The 22,192-nt window shown below is 47.1% G+C and overlaps 1 protein-coding gene across 1 annotated transcript; it reads left to right on the top strand.

The window, feature by feature from the left end:
• On the top strand, positions 1-22,020 carry LOC124706905 (receptor-like protein EIX2). Its single transcript, XM_047238579.1, has 2 exons — positions 1-1,081; positions 19,797-22,020. The coding sequence occupies exons 1-2, from the start codon at positions 60-62 to the stop codon at positions 21,727-21,729; spliced, it is 2,955 nt and encodes a 984-aa protein (XP_047094535.1). The 5' UTR covers positions 1-59; the 3' UTR covers positions 21,730-22,020.
• The last annotated feature ends 172 nt before the right edge of the window (positions 22,021-22,192 follow it).

Below are 22,192 nucleotides of genomic sequence, written 5' to 3'. Positions count from 1 at the left end.
TTCTCGTTCGGAATCCCCTCTATGTGGCGCGCACAAGCCTACTAGCCCAGCACAACGCCATGGCTGCAGCGTGCTTCCTCTTCCTACTCATCCTAGCCACAGCCTCCTCCGTCGACTGCACAAGCCAAGTATCCAATGGGAGCTGCTTCTCGGCCGAGAGGGCCGCGCTGCTCTCCTTCAAGGCCGGCATCACAGGCGACCCGGCAAATCGCCTTGTCTCGTGGCAGCAAGGAGACTATGACTGCTGCCGGTGGAGCGGCGTCACCTGCAGCGGCCGGACAGGCCACGTCGTCAAGCTCGACCTCCGCAACCGTTCTCCAACAGAGGATGAATATGAAGTGATTGGTTTTGAGGACCCTCAGAGCCACTCGCTCCGCGGACAGGTATCTTCTTCGCTGCTTGGTCTCCGACATAGTCTTAGGCATCTCGACCTGAGCATGAATACTGCTCTCGGAGGTGCAATGGCTATGCCGGGATTTCTGGGCTCTCTCCAGAGGTTAACATATCTCAACCTCTCACGCATGGGTTTCCATGGTATAGTGCCTCCTCAACTAGGCAATCTCTCCAAGCTGGTGCAACTTGACATAGGCAGGTCTGGCGACGATAATCTATACTCAAATGATATATCTTGGTTACCACGTCTCCGGTCACTAGAGCACCTTAACATGGCCTTCGTCGACCTCACCGGACTCGATGACTGGGTCCATACGGTCAATGCCCTTCCCAATTTGGTTGTGCTGATTCTTCAAAGGTGTCGCCTTACTGCTCCATCAGCACTTCTGCACCACAACCTCACAGTTCTTGAGGAGCTTGACCTCTCTGATAACTCCTTCAACACTCTGGCAGTACCCAACTTTGTCTGGGATATAACTAGCCTCAAGAGCCTAAGCTTATTGGATTGTGGACTATCAGGCCCGTTTCCTGACGAGTTGGGAAACCTGACTTTGTTAGAGACATTTCGCATTGCATATAATAACTTCAAGGGAATGATACCGGCAACACTGCATAATATGTGCAATCTAAGGTCTCTACAACTCGGCTACAACAACATCGGTGCAGATATTTCAGAGGTGATAGAAAGGATGGCGTGTGCTCCAGTACCCCCACCCCACCAAACTCCTTCAAACTCAGTTTGGGCTTAAGCGGGCTCAACGCAAGAACGGCTAAGATCGCTCGATACCCCTTCGTTATTAGTATAAAATACCGATACGTGGCACCGTACAAAATTCGTATAGCCCAATTCAATCAGTCAATTATACGAGATACAAGTACGGCACAGTTGTGGGCCCACGGCGAGTTTGGCGGATCATCGTGGGCTGTGCACCATCGTGGTGGGCGCCGGCCGGCCATGGCAGATCGGAGACACCGGACAGTCCGGTCAGGACCTAGCCGGACTGTCCGGCCAGGACCTGGCCGGACAGTCCGGATACGGCGGACATCCAGCTTCATAGGGGACGGACTGTCCGGGCGCGGTTTACGTGATCGACCGGTCAGACTGTCCGGCATATACACCGGACAGACCGGTAATGTTGTTCCGGAGGAACATCAAATTTCCGAGAGGCATTTGCCAATTCTATCGGCTCTGTCCGGCCGGACGGGCCAGCCTGTCCGGCCAAGGAATTTTTGTACGCAGCTTTTGTCGGCCTGGCCGGCGTAGAGAACCGGCCAGGCCGGACAATAATTAACGAATATACGAAGGCTTTTGGCACTGCATTCCGGTCTGGCCGGCCACAGCCACCAGCATGTCCGGGGAGAAGACTTACAGGCAGCAGCCTCTGTCGGCCTGACCGTGATCCTTAGCCGGTATGTCCGGCAATGAATTAACACCACCAAGAAAAATGCAGATGACAAGTACCAAACTTTTATCCATTTCGCCAAATGTTGAAACGCTTTTGTGAAGTCACTTTATGAGGCTAGTGTTATCCCTTTTGTACCAGTTCAGTAATTTGTTGACCTAAGCTATTAATAAGTCCTAATCTTTGGGTATTATTTTTCAGAAAGTCAATACACAATTGGTTTTGGGTAAATTCCTGCACCTGAAGTATTTGGAGATAAAGCTTTTCATACCAAGTTATTATCATCCGCAAAGGTGTTAACGGATTGTTTGCAAAAGTTTGACAACAAATTCTGCGCAATAAAGATTATAGTGATGTCCACGGTCAATAGTGAGACTATCCGGCACTTGATGATTGCATACATATTCCACAAAGTATGGTATTCCATATGACGCAAATAGGTATTGTAAAGTATAGTTTCCAAGTCATTACACAGCAAATAGAATATAAAATGAACAAAGTCTTGAACACCGCCGGAAACCTTCTACGGGACGAAAACCCGACCATATCCACTAGACCTTGGACCTAAGCATCATCTTCCTCGCCATTGGGGTTGAGTAGTTTATCTTTGACCCTATCCAGCTCGTTACTAGGTGAAAAAATTATTTCACCGACCATAACTTCTCCGGTAGAGTCAACGAGTGTCCGCAAAAATAAATTAAGAGAACATGTTATGACATGTGCTGCTAGTTCATCATGTAAGTAGAATTTTGTTTTACCTACCTGTGTAATAGTGGTTCTAAATTCATCTCCATCCCATTCTTCCATACATTTTAGGACCCAAAGTCCACATGAGTTTCTGTCATAATACAAGACAAGCAAAAAACAGTAAGTAACATTGCATTGTATATTAATAATATAGATGAAAATTAGTTGCACCATGTACTCACCCATCCTTTTGTCTTGGCATTTTGTATTGTTTTATAGGCCAGTTTGAAGGATCAGGAAAACCATGATCTGCTTTTGCTATGTCATAAGCAAGTTCGGTTCTCTGAAGTAAAACGAGTAGTTAAGATTAAGTAAGTAATGATTAATATTTTAACAAAATACTTATGACAGAGTAAAGTAGTATGAAAACATACCAATGCTTCAATGATATGTATGTAACTGCGAAGAACATAGAGGGAATCTAATACTTGAAATTCCTTCTTGGGTACATGCATCACGACGGTGACCCAATGATTGCCATTAACGTTTACAGCGAGATAGTACTGCAATAAAAATATGTAAGTATGTTTCAATATACACTCGAATGAATTGTGTACACCATTGCATTGCATTGCATGTGCTCGTACCTTCGGTTTATGGAAATACTCGTCCATGCATCTCGTGAATGGCTCGATTCTTCTCTATTTCGATCTGGTGGTGGCCGGGTGGAAAAACATCTCTACCCCTCGTCCTCCCTTCTATGAGATGCGTCGACCTCCATGTGGTGGACAGGACACGATCATCTGGAACACGACGAGACAAGTGTCGCACATAAGCATTGATGACCTGCAAAATTTATTGGTACACACAACTAATTAGCCCTTCAATCAAGAAAGTTATTATGTAATACAACAGGGATAAAAAAATTGTTTTTACATCGCCCATCAACCAGTCATGGGTTATAATAGGTGCAACATGGTGGGCAGTCAGCACGAGTCCTTCAGAACTGTAAACTTTTTTGTTGCGGCGTCGGGAGCACTTTGATAGTTCTTTTACAAGTGACACGGCAGCTTCGACGTGATCTTCAGTCAAATCATTTACCTCAAGTAGTGCATCTAGTGAATGGAAGTTACCTGCAACGAACAAGTAACGGGTGAACTGCGGTTAGTGATATGCAAAGGTCGTTAAGAAATTTGCATGTGAGACGAACAAACTTACCCTCGAAATTTTTGTCATCTCGGAATTGACGCTTGTTTGCCATTTTTTCGGACAAGTAAGGGGACCGGACCTTTGCGGATGGCATGCGCTTCCGCTTCTGAGGTTCATTTGGCTTTGCAGATACAAATGCTGAAGACGATAATGAGGATGACGATCGAGCGGGAACATCATTTGTAATTTCGATAGGATCTTTTTTGTCACCCTTGCTGCAATTAAACAGTACAGATGGTTGAGGATCATCGGTCATTAATTTGCGTGCAACAGGTGGTGCAGGTGTGCTGCCATTTGCATTGTCTAGCTCGTCCTCGTCAACATCCTCGTCGTCAGCATCCTCGTCCTTCTGAACCGATGTGAAGTACTTTGATGGATAAACTCCCTTCTGGCTGCTCTCGCTTTCCTTGTCCCCTTCGGACGTGCCTTTGTTCTCACGTCTATAAATGATCCCCTCCTGATTTAACTTTGCAATAACTCTCCGCAATCGAAAAAAAATATGTCATGGCAGGTCCAAAATGAATGATGCGTGCATAATTAAACTCGCCACGTTTTTACCTCTGCGCATAAGTCTGCTATAGTTGCAATCTGCTTACGGACAAGAGTAAGCTCCCCAGCCATGCGATTAACCCTTTCCAAAAGTTGCTCCATGTAAGGGGGGCTTTTCGCAGGAGTTTTTGTGGCCTTCCTTGAAACAGATGTTTTTCTCCCAACACTATTTGATGTGTTTATTTTTGAGAGTCTATGCTCCGCAGTAATATCGTTGTCAATCTGTATGTTACAACATCAAATTATTTATTGTTGTTAAATATGAGCTGCTGAAACAAATATGAACAAGAAAAAATTGTTTACATTTCCCTTCCCACGGCCATATTGCGCGTCGGAGGCGTCTCTCTTCTTCCCTTCTACTTCGGTCCAGTTCTTCATCAATGGGTACATACATACCAATGGGTTAAAGGCTGGTGCACCAGGAGGTTGCACCTTCTCCCAATACATGTACTGCAGAAGAAAAGATGTTAAGAATGAGTAAGAAACAGTTGTGACCAAAAAACTGCAGTTAAATATTACCTGACTAAGAAATATTACGGTTTACCTGTAATGCCGCCATGTTTCCTTTTGGCCACTGCCTCATTACGCGTCCACCTTTACACTGCCTTATGCCCTCCAAGGTGTACTCCAGAGTGAATGAGTTCCAGTTTATCTTCCTAGCTCGATCGAGGTCTTCTACCAATGCATACATCGGCTTCGAAATTACCTTATTAGAGTACGGTGCAATTATTGTGGCGAGAAGCACCATCATGGCCTTGCGTACAAAATCGTCATCCGAGGCACCACGAAGCTCAACATCCAATATTAAATCATCTATTAAGAGATTCTCTCGTTGACGGATCGAGCCACTCGGGTGGTATCCGTCCCTGCGCTTCTTTGCCTTCTTGAGCAATTATGGCCACGAGCGTTTAAACCTTTGTCTTCTAAACCAAATAATGCGTAGATTTCTTTGCCTCCTAGAGAAATATGGTCCTTTCCCTCATTTAACCCAAATGTACTTGTTGTAAGATCAAAATCTTGCACTAGAAACTTCAGCACAGACTGCCGCATCCTTATCCTTGGCATTTCGAGCATACAATGTACACCGGATCCAAAAAGTGCACCTCGTTGTTCGTTTGACAACATATCAACAAAGTTGCACCATTTTTCAACCGAGCAAGGAACTTCGTCAACTTCTTCCATCCTGTAGATAACATACATGATTATTTAGCAATTAGAAAAATTATGGGACTAGAACAAGCTGATGCGGGAGCGGTGTACAATTAAATATAAGCATCCCAAGTGATTCATGAATTTTAAGTACTGAAGACATGGAAATATAAGTAATACTTGTCTCAATAGAATAATATCTTAGACTAATTAACTAAGGCAGGATTGGTAATACAACGCCATTGCCGGACATGCCGGCTAGAGCTCCGGACAGGCCGAAACAGACAACGGACATGCCGTCTTAAACATGCCTGGACTGTCCGGCACACGCGCCGGACTTGCCGGCGAGATTGAGGGACCGGCCGGCGTGTAGGGGAACGGACAGCCCTGTCGGGAGCTCAACGGACTGGCCGTCGTGGTGAGCAACGGTCGGGCTGGTCGTGCAAACCCGGACTGTCCGGTAGATCCGTATGACATTGATGAACCCTAGTCTGAACCCTAATACCCTATTTTCGCCATTGTTTACTGATTACTATGATCTACATACGCAAAGGATTGAAGAACTTGTACTATTGCAGAACCCTACCATTAATCTACTTGCCACATTGATGAACCTTAGGGTTGATGTGTAATACCTTGTAGGATGCTTCCAAGTTGTAGATGGTGCAGAACTTGGACGCGACATGGGTGGTTTCGATGGCACTCGTCGGAGTGGCTCGCCACGGCGGGTCATGCACCTCGCTTCGAAGCAAGGCGGCGACCGGAAGACTTTTTGTCGATGGCGGCGGTGTCGCGGTGACGAGTAGTTGATTTGTTGCGTCGTGGAGGTGGGGCGTATATATATAGGGCGAGCATGTCTCGGATGGAGCGGTTTTGTCCCACGTAAATAGGGGTAGTTGCAACAGATGCTTACGCCGGACAGTCCGGCCAAATACCATACCTTGTCCGGCGATGAAGGCCCTGCCAATTCGCGATTGGGCCGGCCTGGGAGTGCAAAAAAAAAAGAGGCCGGAAAGTCCGGCTTACAGACAGCCAGACTGTCCGGATAAGTTTAAATTACCAAATTATTTTCATTCATATTTGTAACATATTTTATAATTTTTTTTGTTGAATCATGTGAAATATATCTATTTTTACTAGGAGAAACAAGATTGGTCCAATTGAAGAAATTCAAAAAAATCAACTTCTCAGAAATCGGTCCCATAGGTAGGCCTAATAGAACCATTTCTAAAAAGATGATTTTTTCGACTTTTTTTAATCAGCCAAAACATAATAAACAAGTCAATATACCATAAAGTTGACAAAATTCAGTGCTGATCGCGTGAAGGATGTGGTCCAAACTAGGGTTTTCATGCAATACCGTTTTAACCCCAAAAACCCCGGTTTCGACTCCTTCGCACCATGGGGTGACCTTGGAAAGCACACAAAAATGGGAAGACCCTACGAAACATGTGTGCGACATGCCACCATGCAAGTGTGCCATATATGGCTCCAATCCAAGTTCGCCGCCGCCTCCGCTCGAAACAAAGGTTTTAGGGTCAACATGGGTCTAACATGCCCTGATGTAGATGTAACCACCATGGATGGGGCAAATATTTGGCACACTTGTGCATGGTGGGGTGGCCCACCATTTGTAACCAGGGGTTTCTAGGTTGGTTGTCTGATTCATGGTGATCCCATGGTGGGGAGACGCCGAAACAAGGGTTTTAGGGTCAACATGGGTCTAACATGCCCTGATGTAGATGTAACCACCATGGATGGGGCAAATATTTGGCACACTTGTGCATGGTGGGGTGGCCCACCATTTGTAACCATGGTTTTCTAGGTTGGTTGTCTGATTCATGGTGATCCCATGGTGGGGAGACGCCGAAACAAGGGTTTTAGGGTCAACATGGGTCCAACATGCCCTGATGTAGATGTAACCACCATGGATGGGGCAAATATTTGGCACACTAGTGCATGGTGGGGTGGCCCACCATTTGTAACCAGGGGTTTCTAGGTTGGTTGTCCGATTCATGGTGATCCCATGGTGGGGAGACGCCGAAACAAGGGTTTTAGGGTCAACATGGGTCTAACATGCCCTGATGTAGATGTAACCACCATGGATGGGGCAAATATTTGGCACACTTGTGCATGGTGGGGTGGCCCACCATTTGTAACCAGGGGTTTCTAGGTTGGTTGTCTGATTCATGGTGATCCCATGGTGGGGAGACGCCGAAACAAGGGTTTTAGGGTCAACATGGGTCTAACATGCCCTGATGTAGATGTAACCACCATGGATGGGCCAAATATTTGGCACACTTGTGCATGGTGGGGTGGCCCACCATTTGTAACCATGGTTTTCTAGGTTGGTTGTCTGATTCATGGTGATCCCATGGTGGGGAGACGCCGAAACAAGGGTTTTAGGGTCAACATGGGTCCAACATGCCCTGATGTAGATGTAACCACCATGGATGGGGCAAATATTTGGCACACTAGTGCATGGTGGGGTGGCCCACCATTTGTAACCATGGTTTTCTAGGTTGGTTGTCTGATTCATGGTGATCCCATGGTGGGGAGACGCCGAAACAAGGGTTTTAGGGTCAACATGGGTCTAACATGCCCTGATGTAGATGTAACCACCATGGATGGGCCAAATATTTGGCACACTTGTGCATGGTGGGGTGGCCCACCATTTGTAACCATGGTTTTCTAGGTTGGTTGTCTGATTCATGGTGATCCCATGGTGGGGAGACGCCGAAACAAGGGTTTTAGGGTCAACATGGGTCTAACATGCCCTGATGTAGATGTAACCACCATGGATGGGGCAAATATTTGGCACACTTGTGCATGGTGGGGTGGCCCACCATTTGTAACCATGGTTTTCTAGGTTGGTTGTCTGATTCATGGTGATCCCATGGTGGGGAGACGCCGAAACAAGGGTTTTAGGGTCAACATGGGTCTAACATGCCCTGATGTAGATGTAACCACCATGGATGGGCCAAATATTTGGCACACTTGTGCATGGTGGGGTGGCCCACCATTTGTAACCATGGTTTTCTAGGTTGGTTGTCCGATTCATGGTGATCCCATGGTGGGGAGACGCCGAAACAAGGGTTTTAGGGTCAACATGGGTCCAACATGCCCTGATGTAGATGTAACCACCATGGATGGGGCAAATATTTGGCACACTAGTGCATGGTGGGGTGGCCCACCATTTGTAACCAGGGGTTTCTAGGTTGGTTGTCTGATTCATGGTGATCCCATGGTGGGGAGACGCCGAAACAAGGGTTTTAGGGTCAACATGGGTCTAACATGCCCTGATGTAGATGTAACCACCATGGATGGGGCAAATATTTGGCACACTTGTGCATGGTGGGGTGGCCCACCATTTGTAACCATGGTTTTCTAGGTTGGTTGTCCGATTCATGGTGATCCCATGGTGGGGAGACGCCGAAACAAGGGTTTTAGGGTCAACATGGGTCTAACATGCCCTGATGTAGATGTAACCACCATGGATGGGGCAAATATTTGGCACACTAGTGCATGGTGGGGTGGCCCACCATTTGTAACCAGGGGTTTCTAGGTTGGTTGTCCGATTCATGGTGATCCCATGGTGGGGAGACGCCGAAACAAGGGTTTTAGGGTCAACATGGGTCTAACATGCCCCGATGTAGATGTAACCACCATGGATGGGCCAAATATTTGGCACACTTGTGCATGGTGGGGTGGCCCACCATTTGTAACCAGGGGTTTCTAGGTTGGTTGTCCGATTCATGGTGATCCCATGGTGGGGAGACGCCGAAACAAGGGTTTTAGGGTCAACATGGGTCTAACATGCCCCGATGTAGATGTAACCACCATGGATGGGGCAAATATTTGGCACACTTGTGCATGGTGGGGTGGCCCACCATTTGTAACCATGGTTTTCTAGGTTGGTTGTCTGATTCATGGTGATCCCATGGTGGGGAGACGCCGAAACAAGGGTTTTAGGGTCAACATGGGTCCAACATGCCCTGATGTAGATGTAACCACCATGGATGGGGCAAATATTTGGCACACTAGTGCATGGTGGGGTGGCCCACCATTTGTAACTAGGGGTTTCTAGGTTGGTTGTCTGATTCATGGTGATCCCATGGTGGGGAGACGCCGAAACAAGGGTTTTAGGGTCAACATGGGTCTAACATGCCCTGATGTAGATGTAACCACCATGGATGGGGCAAATATTTGGCACACTTGTGCATGGTGGGGTGGCCCACCATTTGTAACCAGGGGTTTCTAGGTTGGTTGTCCGATTCATGGTGATCCCATGGTGGGGAGACGCCGAAACAAGGGTTTTAGGGTCAACATGGGTCTAACATGCCCCGATGTAGATGTAACCACCATGGATGGGCCAAATATTTGGCACACTTGTGCATGGTGGGGTGGCCCACCATTTGTAACCATGGTTTTCTAGGTTGGTTGTCTGATTCATGGTGATCCCATGGTGGGGAGACGCCGAAACAAGGGTTTTAGGGTCAACATGGGTCCAACATGCCCTGATGTAGATGTAACCACCATGGATGGGGCAAATATTTGGCACACTAGTGCATGGTGGGGTGGCCCACCATTTGTAACCATGGTTTTCTAGGTTGGTTGTCCGATTCATGGTGATCCCATGGTGGGGAGACGCCGAAACAAGGGTTTTAGGGTCAACATGGGTCTAACATGCCCCGATGTAGATGTAACCACCATGGATGGGCCAAATATTTGGCACACTTGTGCATGGTGGGGTGGCCCACCATTTGTAACCATGGTTTTCTAGGTTGGTTGTCTGATTCATGGTGATCCCATGGTGGGGAGACGCCGAAACAAGGGTTTTAGGGTCAACATGGGTCTAACATGCCCTGATGTAGATGTAACCACCATGGATGGGGCAAATATTTGGCACACTTGTGCATGGTGGGGTGGCCCACCATTTGTAACCATGGTTTTCTAGGTTGGTTGTCTGATTCATGGTGATCCCATGGTGGGGAGACGCCGAAACAAGGGTTTTAGGGTCAACATGGGTCTAACATGCCCTGATGTAGATGTAACCACCATGGATGGGCCAAATATTTGGCACACTTGTGCATGGTGGGGTGGCCCACCATTTGTAACCATGGTTTTCTAGGTTGGTTGTCCGATTCATGGTGATCCCATGGTGGGGAGACGCCGAAACAAGGGTTTTAGGGTCAACATGGGTCCAACATGCCCCGATGTAGATGTAACCACCATGGATGGGGCAAATATTTGGCACACTAGTGCATGGTGGGGTGGCCCACCATTTGTAACCAGGGGTTTCTAGGTTGGTTGTCCGATTCATGGTGATCCCATGGTGGGGAGACGCCGAAACAAGGGTTTTAGGGTCAACATGGGTCTAACATGCCCTGATGTAGATGTAACCACCATGGATGGGGCAAATATTTGGCACACTTGTGCATGGTGGGGTGGCCCACCATTTGTAACCATGGTTTTCTAGGTTGGTTGTCTGATTCATGGTGATCCCATGGTGGGGAGACGCCGAAACAAGGGTTTTAGGGTCAACATGGGTCTAACATGCCCTGATGTAGATGTAACCACCATGGATGGGGCAAATATTTGGCACACTAGTGCATGGTGGGGTGGCCCACCATTTGTAACCAGGGGTTTCTAGGTTGGTTGTCTGATTCATGGTGATCCCATGGTGGGGAGACGCCGAAACAAGGGTTTTAGGGTCAACATGGGTCTAACATGCCCTGATGTAGATGTAACCACCATGGATGGGCCAAATATTTGGCACACTTGTGCATGGTGGGGTGGCCCACCATTTGTAACCATGGTTTTCTAGGTTGGTTGTCTGATTCATGGTGATCCCATGGTGGGGAGACGCCGAAACAAGGGTTTTAGGGTCAACATGGGTCTAACATGCCCTGATGTAGATGTAACCACCATGGATGGGGCAAATATTTGGCACACTAGTGCATGGTGGGGTGGCCCACCATTTGTAACCAGGGGTTTCTAGGTTGGTTGTCCGATTCATGGTGATCCCATGGTGGGGAGACGCCGAAACAAGGGTTTTAGGGTCAACATGGGTCTAACATGCCCCGATGTAGATGTAACCACCATGGATGGGGCAAATATTTGGCACACTTGTGCATGGTGGGGTGGCCCACCATTTGTAACCATGGTTTTCTAGGTTGGTTGTCCGATTCATGGTGATCCCATGGTGGGGAGACGCCGAAACAAGGGTTTTAGGGTCAACATGGGTCTAACATGCCCCGATGTAGATGTAACCACCATGGATGGGCCAAATATTTGGCACACTTGTGCATGGTGGGGTGGCCCACCATTTGTAACCATGGTTTTCTAGGTTGGTTGTCTGATTCATGGTGATCCCATGGTGGGGAGACGCCGAAACAAGGGTTTTAGGGTCAACTTGGGTCTAACATGCCCTGATGTAGATGTAACCACCATGGATGGGGCAAATATTTGGCACACTTGTGCATGGTGGGGTGGCCCACCATTTGTAACCATGGTTTTCTAGGTTGGTTGTCCGATTCATGGTGATCCCATGGTGGGGAGACGCCGAAACAAGGGTTTTAGGGTCAACATGGGTCTAACATGCCCCGATGTAGATGTAACCACCATGGATGGGGCAAATATTTGGCACACTTGTGCATGGTGGGGTGGCCCACCATTTGTAACCATGGTTTTCTAGGTTGGTTGTCTGATTCATGGTGATCCCATGGTGGGGAGACGCCGAAACAAGGGTTTTAGGGTCAACATGGGTCCAACATGCCCTGATGTAGATGTAACCAATATTCCATTTCTATTTTGTCTCACAAGGAATTTTCTTAGTGACCCAAATAAATAGTATCTTATAAAATAGCAGCACCTCAGCAAGAGAGATAATCATGTTGAGTATAGGATTCATTTTTAAATAATTCAAGCAAGAGTTTTTAGATAATTTTATTGCAAAAACTATCCTATTGAACAATTATGAAAGTTCAAGGTCTAATTTGAACCACATAAAACTTTTAGGACTAAATGTGAACTTTCAAGCAAAGTTGGAGGATTAAAAGTGGACTTTCTTCTTTATAATTTTTTTACATAAAATAATGCGCCGGACTGTCCGGCCGAGTATGTGCCGTGTGTCCGGGCTGGTAAAACGGGCCGGCCCGCTCGAACTATTGGTTTGCGGCCCGGCCCGTACACCGTCGCGGGGGCCGGACTTGATGTCCCACCGTGACGGCCTGTCCGGTCCCCGTATGACGGGCCGGCCCACTACATCAACGCCAACTCCATCTTCCCCATCCGTCGTCTCCATATTCCACCAAGAGGCGCCTCCGCCGAAACCTAACAACCGCCGGTCTCCTCCCATCCCCCGACCTCCTACCACCCATTCCATTCACCCCCGGCCGTTTCTCTCCGCCGAAATCGAAGATCCACCCCCGATCTACTCCTCCACCAATCATTTTGCATCCTCGCCCGAGTCAAGGCCGGCGGCGCGGGGAGTAGGACATGGCGAGGACGAAGAATGTTGGCCCCAGAGGTATGGTGCCTGAGTTTTTCATCTCCTTACTACTCATTTGCACGTGGTCTCCTCCCATCCTCCAACCTCCTCCCACCCATTCCATTCACCACCGCTGTTTCTAGTTATCGGAACATATTGCAGCATATTTTTGTGATGGAACACCTTGTTGGGTACTTTTTTCGTCTTTGCCATGTCATGCCCACTAAGTAACTTCAAAAATTGATAGTCAATAACTTGAAAAATTAACACTCGGCCTAGCTTAGTTTACTTGGTACCAAAGATCATCATCTACCCCACCGTCAATGTCATTTGCATCAAGGCCTCGTTGTTAGCTTGAAAAATTATTCATCACTAGTTAGGGTACATTTCTAATTTGGCCGACATTATTCATCACTTGTTAGTTTACATAACTTAAAACCATCCGACCGGCCTGTCCGGGCGATTATTGTGGCTTGTCCGGCGCCTTAGCCGGACACACAAGCTCAATTGCCGGCCAGTCCGGCGACATGTCCGGCCTGTTCCAGGGGCTGAAATCTACCATGGCCAGCCTGTCCGGCCGGCTCTTGCGGCCTGTCCGGCACCTTGGCCGGACAAATAAGCTCGATTGCCGGCCAGTCCGGCGACATGTCCGGCCTTTTCCAGGGGATTTAATCTACCATTGCCGGCCTGTCCGGGAGCTCTTGCGGCTCTGTCCGGCGCCTTGGCCGGACAAACAAACTTAACTCTTTTACTATGCACTATACTATATGTTGTATCATATTTACTGCCTTACATTTAGACTTTTGTTGAAATGTAGATACTCGTCGTGGTGACAGACTCGGATAGTGAAGAAAGAGGTCGACCCCGCAAGCGTCCGGTTATTGGTGATGAAGGACAAAGTGGAAGTGGTACAATTGACGAAGATGTTGAGGTTGAAAGTTCGGAAGAGGATGAGGATGTCAGTAAGGACGTGGATGACGGTGGAAGTGAGGAAGAGGAAGAGGAAGAGCAAGAGGATGAGGATGAGGATGATGATGAGGATCCTGTTCATCTTGAGGCAGTTCAGAAACGTCGGTATTCCAGCCGCAACACAACAACTAAGAAGCCGGCTGGTTCTCGTGCTCGTGCTCCTGTTCAGACTCGTGCTCCTGCTCCTGCTCGTGGATTGCCCATGCGTACTGGCCTAGTCATGGAGAAAAGAAGGCCAAAACACCCCAAAAACTACAAGTTGCAAGACTACAAGAAAATGTCGAGGAAGGATTACATTCTTGCAAGGAAAGCTGATTATTTTGCGCAAAGAAAGAATGCTACTGATCCAAGGTTTTTGTCTCGTGTGCACCAAGATATCTATGAAAGCATAATTCTGAAGCATGCTATCCTTCCTCAGAAATCAGTCAACATGGAGTTCATTGATAGCAACACTGCAAGCTTCCCAGGGTGTGTGGAGATAATTGATGCTATGGGGCTGCGTGGCATTTTGACTCTTTCTCGAGACGGGAGTGAAGAAGCTGTAATGCAATTCTATGCCTCGTGTCGGTTTGTTCCGGATGATGACAGGTCACTTGTATGGAGTACCGAAGGGACGCAGCTTGAGTGTCACCTTCGAAGAGTTTGCCCGCCTACTCAATATTCATACGGGTGAAAATCTCTATAAGATCCATGCCAGATCGGACACATGTGATTCAATGACCGGTGTTGCTCTTGCCCCTCTTCGTCGTGCGAATGCTAATGTTACCGTAGACAATGCACGTGAGCACATCTCTACTTGTGGCACCGTATCCTTTCATGCACAAGGTCATCAACATGGCGCTAGTTCCTAAGATTGGTGATAGGGAGAAGGTGAGGAACTTTGCCATAGACCTATTGGTTCGGATGCACACTAATGGTACCGAGAGGTTTGATTTGGCGGATTTTCTTTACGAACAAATCCGCCTTGCCTCTTATTTGCAAGATAGGACCTTCCCATATGCACCATACATCCAAGTGCTCATTGATGCGAAGTTTCAGCAGAAGATCTTCAAGGATTGCAAGCACAAAATGTGGACTCCTCAAACAGATGGCACTGGTGAGACCGCCGCGCCGCTCGACCCTCCAAGAAAAAGCAAGCTGGTCCTTCTCGTGATCGTTGTACCATGCCTTCCAAGTTTGAGAAATTCATGGCAAAGACTCAAAAATTGCTCTTTGGGATTTGCAAATCCAATGCCGACGAGATAGCCAAACTCAAATCAGTTGATCGTGTGAAAATCAACAAGTACAAAGCTCAAGTGCGTGAACTTGGTGGACAGGCTAGTGATGATGAAGTGGTTGCATCATCAAGCACCGCTTCTCCCAGGTATACATTTCCCACCAAACGCTATGCGGAGTACTTTGACAATGATTCAAGCGATGGAGATGGAGATGAGCCCGACGGAAATGAAGGCGAGGCCCGTCATAGTTGAAGCAAGTAGAATGATAGTTTCGGTATGTAATGACAAAGTTGCATGTCTCGCTCAATCTTTGATTATTATTGGCATGTGAAACTTGTTTATCCATTACGTATGTGTAAAGACTATGTTTGATGGATTTCATGTGTAAGACTATGTGTGTTGGATGCCATGTTGCGTTCCGTTAGGTACTGTGTTGTAAGACTATGTGTGTTTAATGCTTGTGATACTTCCTGAATTTCATATGTGAATTTCGTTGACAATAAGTTTGCTTGTTTACACTGACTCTTTCATCAGTAAATCTTTAGCCGGTCCGGGCATAATGGCCGGACAGTCCGGTAAGGAAAATAGCTTGTTCCTTACATAAGCCGGACAGGCCGGCCGCAATGGACGGACAGGCCGGCAAATCGCCGAAGCTAGCCTCCTGACCAAGCCGGCCAAACAAGCTCAGTCCGGTGACATGTCCGGCCAGTTACTGTAACTTAAAACCATATCCGCCGGTCTGGCCGGTCGATTCCGGCGGCCTGTCCGGCGCCCTGGACGGACAGACATCACAATTTGCCAGACAGGCCGGTGACTTGTCCGGGCAGTTCCTGTAGCCCCTGGAACTTAACAGCACGCTACCCGGCCTGTCCGGCGGTTTCACCAGCCTGTCCGCAGACCAGGCCGGACTTGAACGAGGACAGCCCGGTCTGTCCGGGGAATCGCCGGACTTTCCCTCTCCGTTCGCCGGACTGTCCGTTGTGGTATTTTCTTTGACGTTTCTTTGTTGTGGAAACACATCGAAAGTAAAATTTATATAATAAATAACAATGAATGGAAGTACATGAAAATGAAAAATGGTATAGAATCACAAATGGTTTCGGTCAATTACAATTAAGGCGAAGTAAATACATAATCTTCAAGGTAAAGCTTTAATTTTGTAATTTCGCTAGTGAAGATGCACTTCTACTTGTTTTCTTTTTTCCATATACCTGCATTACAAAACGAAATTATTTAGTACTCGTTTAACATAGATTTAATTAATCGGCCTAGCTAAGAAAAATATGTAAGAAGACTTACTCCGGATGTTTTTTGCACAACTTTTTGTTCCGTTTGTTATGACCGATGACACCACAGGCGGTGCACCCCTGATTCCGGGTCTTACGCTCGTCGAACGCTAGTGGTCTACCATTTTTCGTCACGGGGTGATTTACCTCTTGTGCAGATTTTGTGTTTTGCTTAGGTGCTCCTCTCGTGGCAACCTTATTGGGATCACCAACCGGAACTGCATTGCCTTGAAAATCATATGCGTCTTCTTCAGCGAAGGCTGTGTGACCATCATGTCCATTCTTTTTCGCATATTTTCTTGCTACTAAGCCCTTCATATATGCCATGAACTCATTATACATTGCTGGATCATCTACTACCGCATCCATAGCTTCCGCCGATATCGTTTCCATGTCGTTGTATCTTTTCGCTTCCCCGGCCCCGAGTAACCGTACGCGAAAAGATCGCTTTGCGCCGTGCTGGCAATCCATTTCTTGCCATTTTGGAGAATCGCCGAAGAACACAACAGTCCGGTATTTCGGAAAATTTCAGGTGCTTCAATACATATAGGATATGCTTGCATGGAAGCCCCTTACGATTCATTCTTCGGCAGCTGCACTGTATTAACTCTTTCGGCTGATTAGGGCTATACTCCACGATAAACGAGTATCTGCCGCTATTCCTCCATTTGACCATAAACTGTTTAGAGCCCCCTGTTCCCACGTATTCCTCAAAAATCTCGAGGTCACCAAGCTTCTTCACATCCCGCCGCAAGATGTAGAAGTTGGCTGGATCGAAGGCATGGGCAAGAGCAACCTCTATCTCTTTGGATTCAATGAATCGCCACCGGTAAACTCGGGAACAGATGCAGTCATCTTCGGCCTCGCTCTCACGGATGCGAACAATGGCATTCTCGTAATGCATTATCAAGTCAACTAGGGTCATACCATAATCCAGGTGAAGGTGAAGGCATGAGTTCAAACTCTCACTTCTCTGATTGCTTTTCATACCAAGGAAATATCCACCGGTCGGATACGCGGCAGCCCAAATTCTCTTCTTATTGTACATCCTTTTGAGCCATTCTTCGGTACTATCTCGTCTCCCACTTGCGACGAAACGCGCTCCATCTTTCCTCAAAAATGGCTTCTGAAGTGGCGTAGTATAAGAATGGCCGAAATTCCTTTAGCGACTTATGACCAAGGTGTCTCTTCATGTTTTTCTCTATGTGCCAAGTACATAGACGGTGCCACACGTCTGGAAGGACATTCCGAATAGCTAATATCATCGCGGCGTCCCCATCAGTAATAAGACCTTTGGGCTTCTTCGACACATTGCGATCAAGAATGTCCGAAGCAGCCAAGCATATGTATCTTCCGTCTCGTCCGACACGAGAGCGCATGCAAACACCGTAGTCTTACGATGATTGTTCAGGCCTACAAAAGGAATAAATGGCATAGCATACCGGTTCATCTTGTACGTGCTATCAAACACCACCACGTCGCCAAAATCCCGATAGTCCTGCCGTGACTCGAGAATCACACCGAACATGCTTTTCAACCGTCCTTCATCATCTACTTGGTAATCAAAAAAAAATTCAGGATCACTCTTCTTCCTCGCGGCCATAATACCAAGTGCTGTGGCAGCATCACCCTTCGCAATAAGCTTCCTCTTCTCCCCGCAACATAGGTTGTACAGATCTCGCCTTACGAAGCCTACACCACCGTAGCCATGTCTTCCGAGAAAGTGTTTCATAATCATGTACTTTCTCATCCCACTTGCTCCCAAAGATAGTATCTCAGCTCTCCGGTACGGCTTAATCTTTCCGTGCGATCGAAGAAATGGTACTTCGTCCGGTCTAGCTGGTTTATGTCTGTGATTGCCGTAAAAACTTTTGACAACCCATACTCCTCTCGATAGGTCACGCTTCACGGTGAGATTGGCATTGCAGTTACAACGAGTCTCGGGTCGTAGCCTACGACTGCGGCCTTCCTGCGTTAAAAGCTTTTCCTGACGTTTCCCTGCCCTGGAACAGACATACCGCCTTAACCGTATTTCTCCCTTACCACGTTTCCCTCGCTTTGCCCTCTTCAAAATGTCCTTCCGGATGCTGAAGCCATGCTCTCTCGCATAGCTGTTGTACCACACAAAAGCCACCGGTTCGGAAGAAAATGTCATGTCCAGTATTTTACAGTGCTCTTCCATAGAGTGCATCTTATATTCATTACTCACAATATCTGGGTCTGCTTGACTGTGATGTTCACGCCCATTGTCAGCACCAGATATCACCTACACATGAAGGGAAAATAAGTCATAAAAGTTGTCGTTCCAACGGTAACATTGACGGTTTGCCATACTAAAACTATATACTTACTTCGCTCTTATTTTCGAGCTTGATTCCTCGTGATGCAGTCCTACCTCCACGCTATATTCATCAAACCCAACCTCCATGTCTGAATACTCATCCTCCTCGTGACCACCGTATAGCACCTACACAGCCAAAAACAAAGAATGTAACATGTCACTTCATTGCTTCCATTCATTGGTAGCCATTAAAAAATAATCAACATACTTCACTCATGTTTTCTGAGGAGGCCGATGATGGAAGGTTCTCCCCAAAAGGAGGTATATTTTCATAGATCCTGGATTTGGAACTATTCTCCGAAGTAGAATCATCATCGCCCGTATATCCGTCATCCCCGTCACTCCAAGTTGAGCTATAGTCCCCCATTTCTCCAAAAACTACACAAAACCCGCACGCAATAAAGAATTAATGCAAAATTCTAAACAATAACGCAATGCAAATCACTATTTCATATTTAGTACACGGACACGGACAGCGGACAGTCTGGAAGAAAGACCCCGGCCTGTCCGCCGAAGGCCGGACTGTCTGGTTTGTGTGTGCCGGACTGTCTTCCCAGCGCCGGACACGCTAAATGAGACGCCGGACATGTCCGGCGGCAGAGATTCAAACTTACCCAGCGGAAGATCGGCTCGCCGGAGAGACGGAGCTCGACGCGACGGCGTGCAGCAGAGGCGTCTCGTCGAGTAGGCCCCGAGGATCGTGGAGATGGGAGTGCCGAGATCGTCGGGAAGATATGCCCCGGTGGAGGAGGTCTATGGTGACGGAGTGCGGCGCCGACGGCGGCTCGTCGAGCTCCGGGGAGATGCCGGTGAAGAGGAGATCGTGGAGAAGCGACGGAGGAGCCCCGTGGCGGAGGAGTGCGGCGGTGAGGAGGTGATCGTGGCGTCCGAGATCGTGCGACGGGACGGCGGCAGCCGGCTCGTCGAGTTCGAACGTGGGAGATCGATCACGATCGTGGGAGGAAGGAGGAAGACGCATACGGTATAGAGACGGTCATATACGAGTTCACATACGGGCGTCATACGGGCTTGGATATGGGTTTGGTGGGCTTTTGAGCCAAAACTGGGGGGGGGGTTGTACCGGAGCACACGCCTAGAAAGGATACCCAAATGTTCATGGAGGAATTTGCAAGAGCTGAGTCTGGCATATGCCAACATCACTGGCGAGGCATTAACATTTGTATCAAACCTAACTAGCTTAAGAAATTTTGATGTCAGTGACAACCAGTTGAGTGGTTCAGTGCCTGTGGAGATTGGCACACTTACAAATTTGACAGTCTTAGACCTTGGAAACAACAACTTGAGTGGTGTGATCTCAGAAGATCATCTTGCTGGTTTGATGAATTTAAAGTTCATCGACTTATCTTATAATTATTTGGAATTCACTATTGGCTCGCGTTGGGTTCCTCAATTCAACTTGGTTTGGGCATCGTTGTCCTCTTGTCACTTGGGTCCCCAGTTTCCTAAATGGTTTCAAAGACAAGAGAGCATCAATTATCTTGATATTTCAAACACGGGTCTACTTGGTAGGATTCCGGATTGGTTTTGGACTACCTTTTCTGATGCTGGATGGCTAGACATCTCCTTGAATCAACTTAGTGGCAACTTGCCACTCAGTCTGGAGTTCATGTCAGTGGTTATACTTTCAATGCAGTCAAATCAGTTGACTGGTTTTATACCCAAGTTGCCAAGGACAGTCGAGGTATTGGACATATCTAGGAACTCTTTAATTGGGTTTGTGCCAAATTTCCGAGCTCCACAATTGCAGGTTGCAGTTCTATTTTCCAATTCCATTGCAGGGGCAATTCCTACGTCAATTTGTCGATCACGAGAATTGCGGGTCTTGGATCTATCAAATAATTTTCTTTCAGCGGAACTTCCTAACTGTGGTAGCAAAGATCTGAAGCAACGAAACCCATTCACCAACAACTCTTCAAGAGTCAATTCCACGAGTTCTTTCAGTTTGAAAATCACTACTCTTCTTCTACGCAACAACAGTCTTTCAAGCAGATTTCCTTTGTTCACACAACAATGTCCACATCTTATTTTCCTTGATTTAACTCAAAACAAATTCACTGGAGAGTTACCTGGATGGATCAATGAAGCCATGCCCCGCTTGGTTATGCTTAGGTTAAGATCGAACAACTTTTCTGGTCACATACCAAATGCAATGATGGAACTTCACAATGTTCGTATTCTAGATCTATCTAATAATAACTTTTCTGGGGCCATACCAGGATCTCTACAAAACTTCAAAGCTTTAACTGGCACTGCTATAGGTAAGAACACACAATTTGAGAATCCTTTCGAAGAAACATACTATGTAAACTTTGGCCTCGCTGATAGGGGTCAATATAATGATAGCTTATCAGTGGTGATAAAAGGGCAAGTGCTTGAGTACAGTAAGAATACTATATATTTGATGAGCATTGACTTGTCTTGCAACAGCTTAACCGGAGAAATCCCGGAGGAACTAAGTTTCCTTGCCGGTCTCGTAAGTCTAAACTTGTCATCAAATTTGTTGAGTGGAAATATCCCATATAAGATTGGTAATCTTCGATCACTGGAGTCTCTTGACCTCTCAAAGAACACACTGGGTGGTGGAATTCCTCAGAGCTTAACAGATTTGACATACTTAAGCTATCTAAACTTGTCATACAATAATCTGTCAGGAAGAATACCCTCAGGACATCAACTAGACATCCTCAAGGCAGATGATCCGGCTTCTATGTACATTGGTAATCCTGGTCTTTGTGGACATCCAATTCCAAGGGAATGTCCTGGTTCTCCCAGAGATCCGCCAGCTAACAATGATTTAGAAAGTTGGCGTAAGCATGGTTTGTCTCAAATGGATTTTCTTCTTGGATTAATTACCGGTTTTGTGGCGAGTGCTTGGATGGTATTTTGTGGACTTCTCTTCATGAAGAGGTGGAGGTATGCTTATTTTGGGCTACTCGACGAACTATATGACAGGTTGTTTGTCATTTCTGTCGTTACTTGGCGAAAATGGTTCAGGAGCACGGATGTAAATTAAGCAAGTTGCTCTATACAAATATGTTGCTACATGAATATGGGGATGAAGAACTTATGTATATTGTGAAACACTTTGTCATCATGCAAAGTAAACAACCACATATATATATGCATCACCCAGACTTGATTCGTTGGAGATGGACGGAATCAGGCGCATACACGACGGCTTTACCGATGCCAGTTCATGGGATCCTGTGCTCCTTTCTGCTCGGCCAAGTTCTGGAAGGGCCACGCTGAGGCCAAATGCAGGTTCTTTGCATGGCTAGCCCTGCACGGCAAAGCTCTCACAGCTGACAACCTCGCGCTCCGAGGATAGCCTCACGACCCGATCTGCAAGTTGTGTCATATACACCAAGAGACGGTGCAACACCTCACCCTTGACTGTCACTTCTCCACCGCTGTCAGGGAACAGATCTTCGCTTGGAATGGGATCTTCGGTGTCCCGCCGCCTTGGTAGTTGTATA

Source organism: Lolium rigidum, chromosome 4, assembly GCF_022539505.1.
Source record: "Lolium rigidum isolate FL_2022 chromosome 4, APGP_CSIRO_Lrig_0.1, whole genome shotgun sequence".
Classification (NCBI taxonomy): domain Eukaryota; kingdom Viridiplantae; phylum Streptophyta; class Magnoliopsida; order Poales; family Poaceae; genus Lolium; species Lolium rigidum.
This window is presented reverse-complemented; position numbering and strand designations above follow the sequence as displayed.

Excerpts from the sequence above, each read along its gene's own strand:
- LOC124706905 (XM_047238579.1), top strand. The coding sequence starts at position 60 with ATGGCTGCAGCGTGCTTCCTCTTCCTACTCATCCTAGCCACAGCCTCC. Across the intron at positions 1,082-19,796 it reads ATTTCAGAGGTGATAGAAAG|GATACCCAAATGTTCATGGA; the intron begins GATGGCGTGTGC and ends ACGCCTAGAAAG.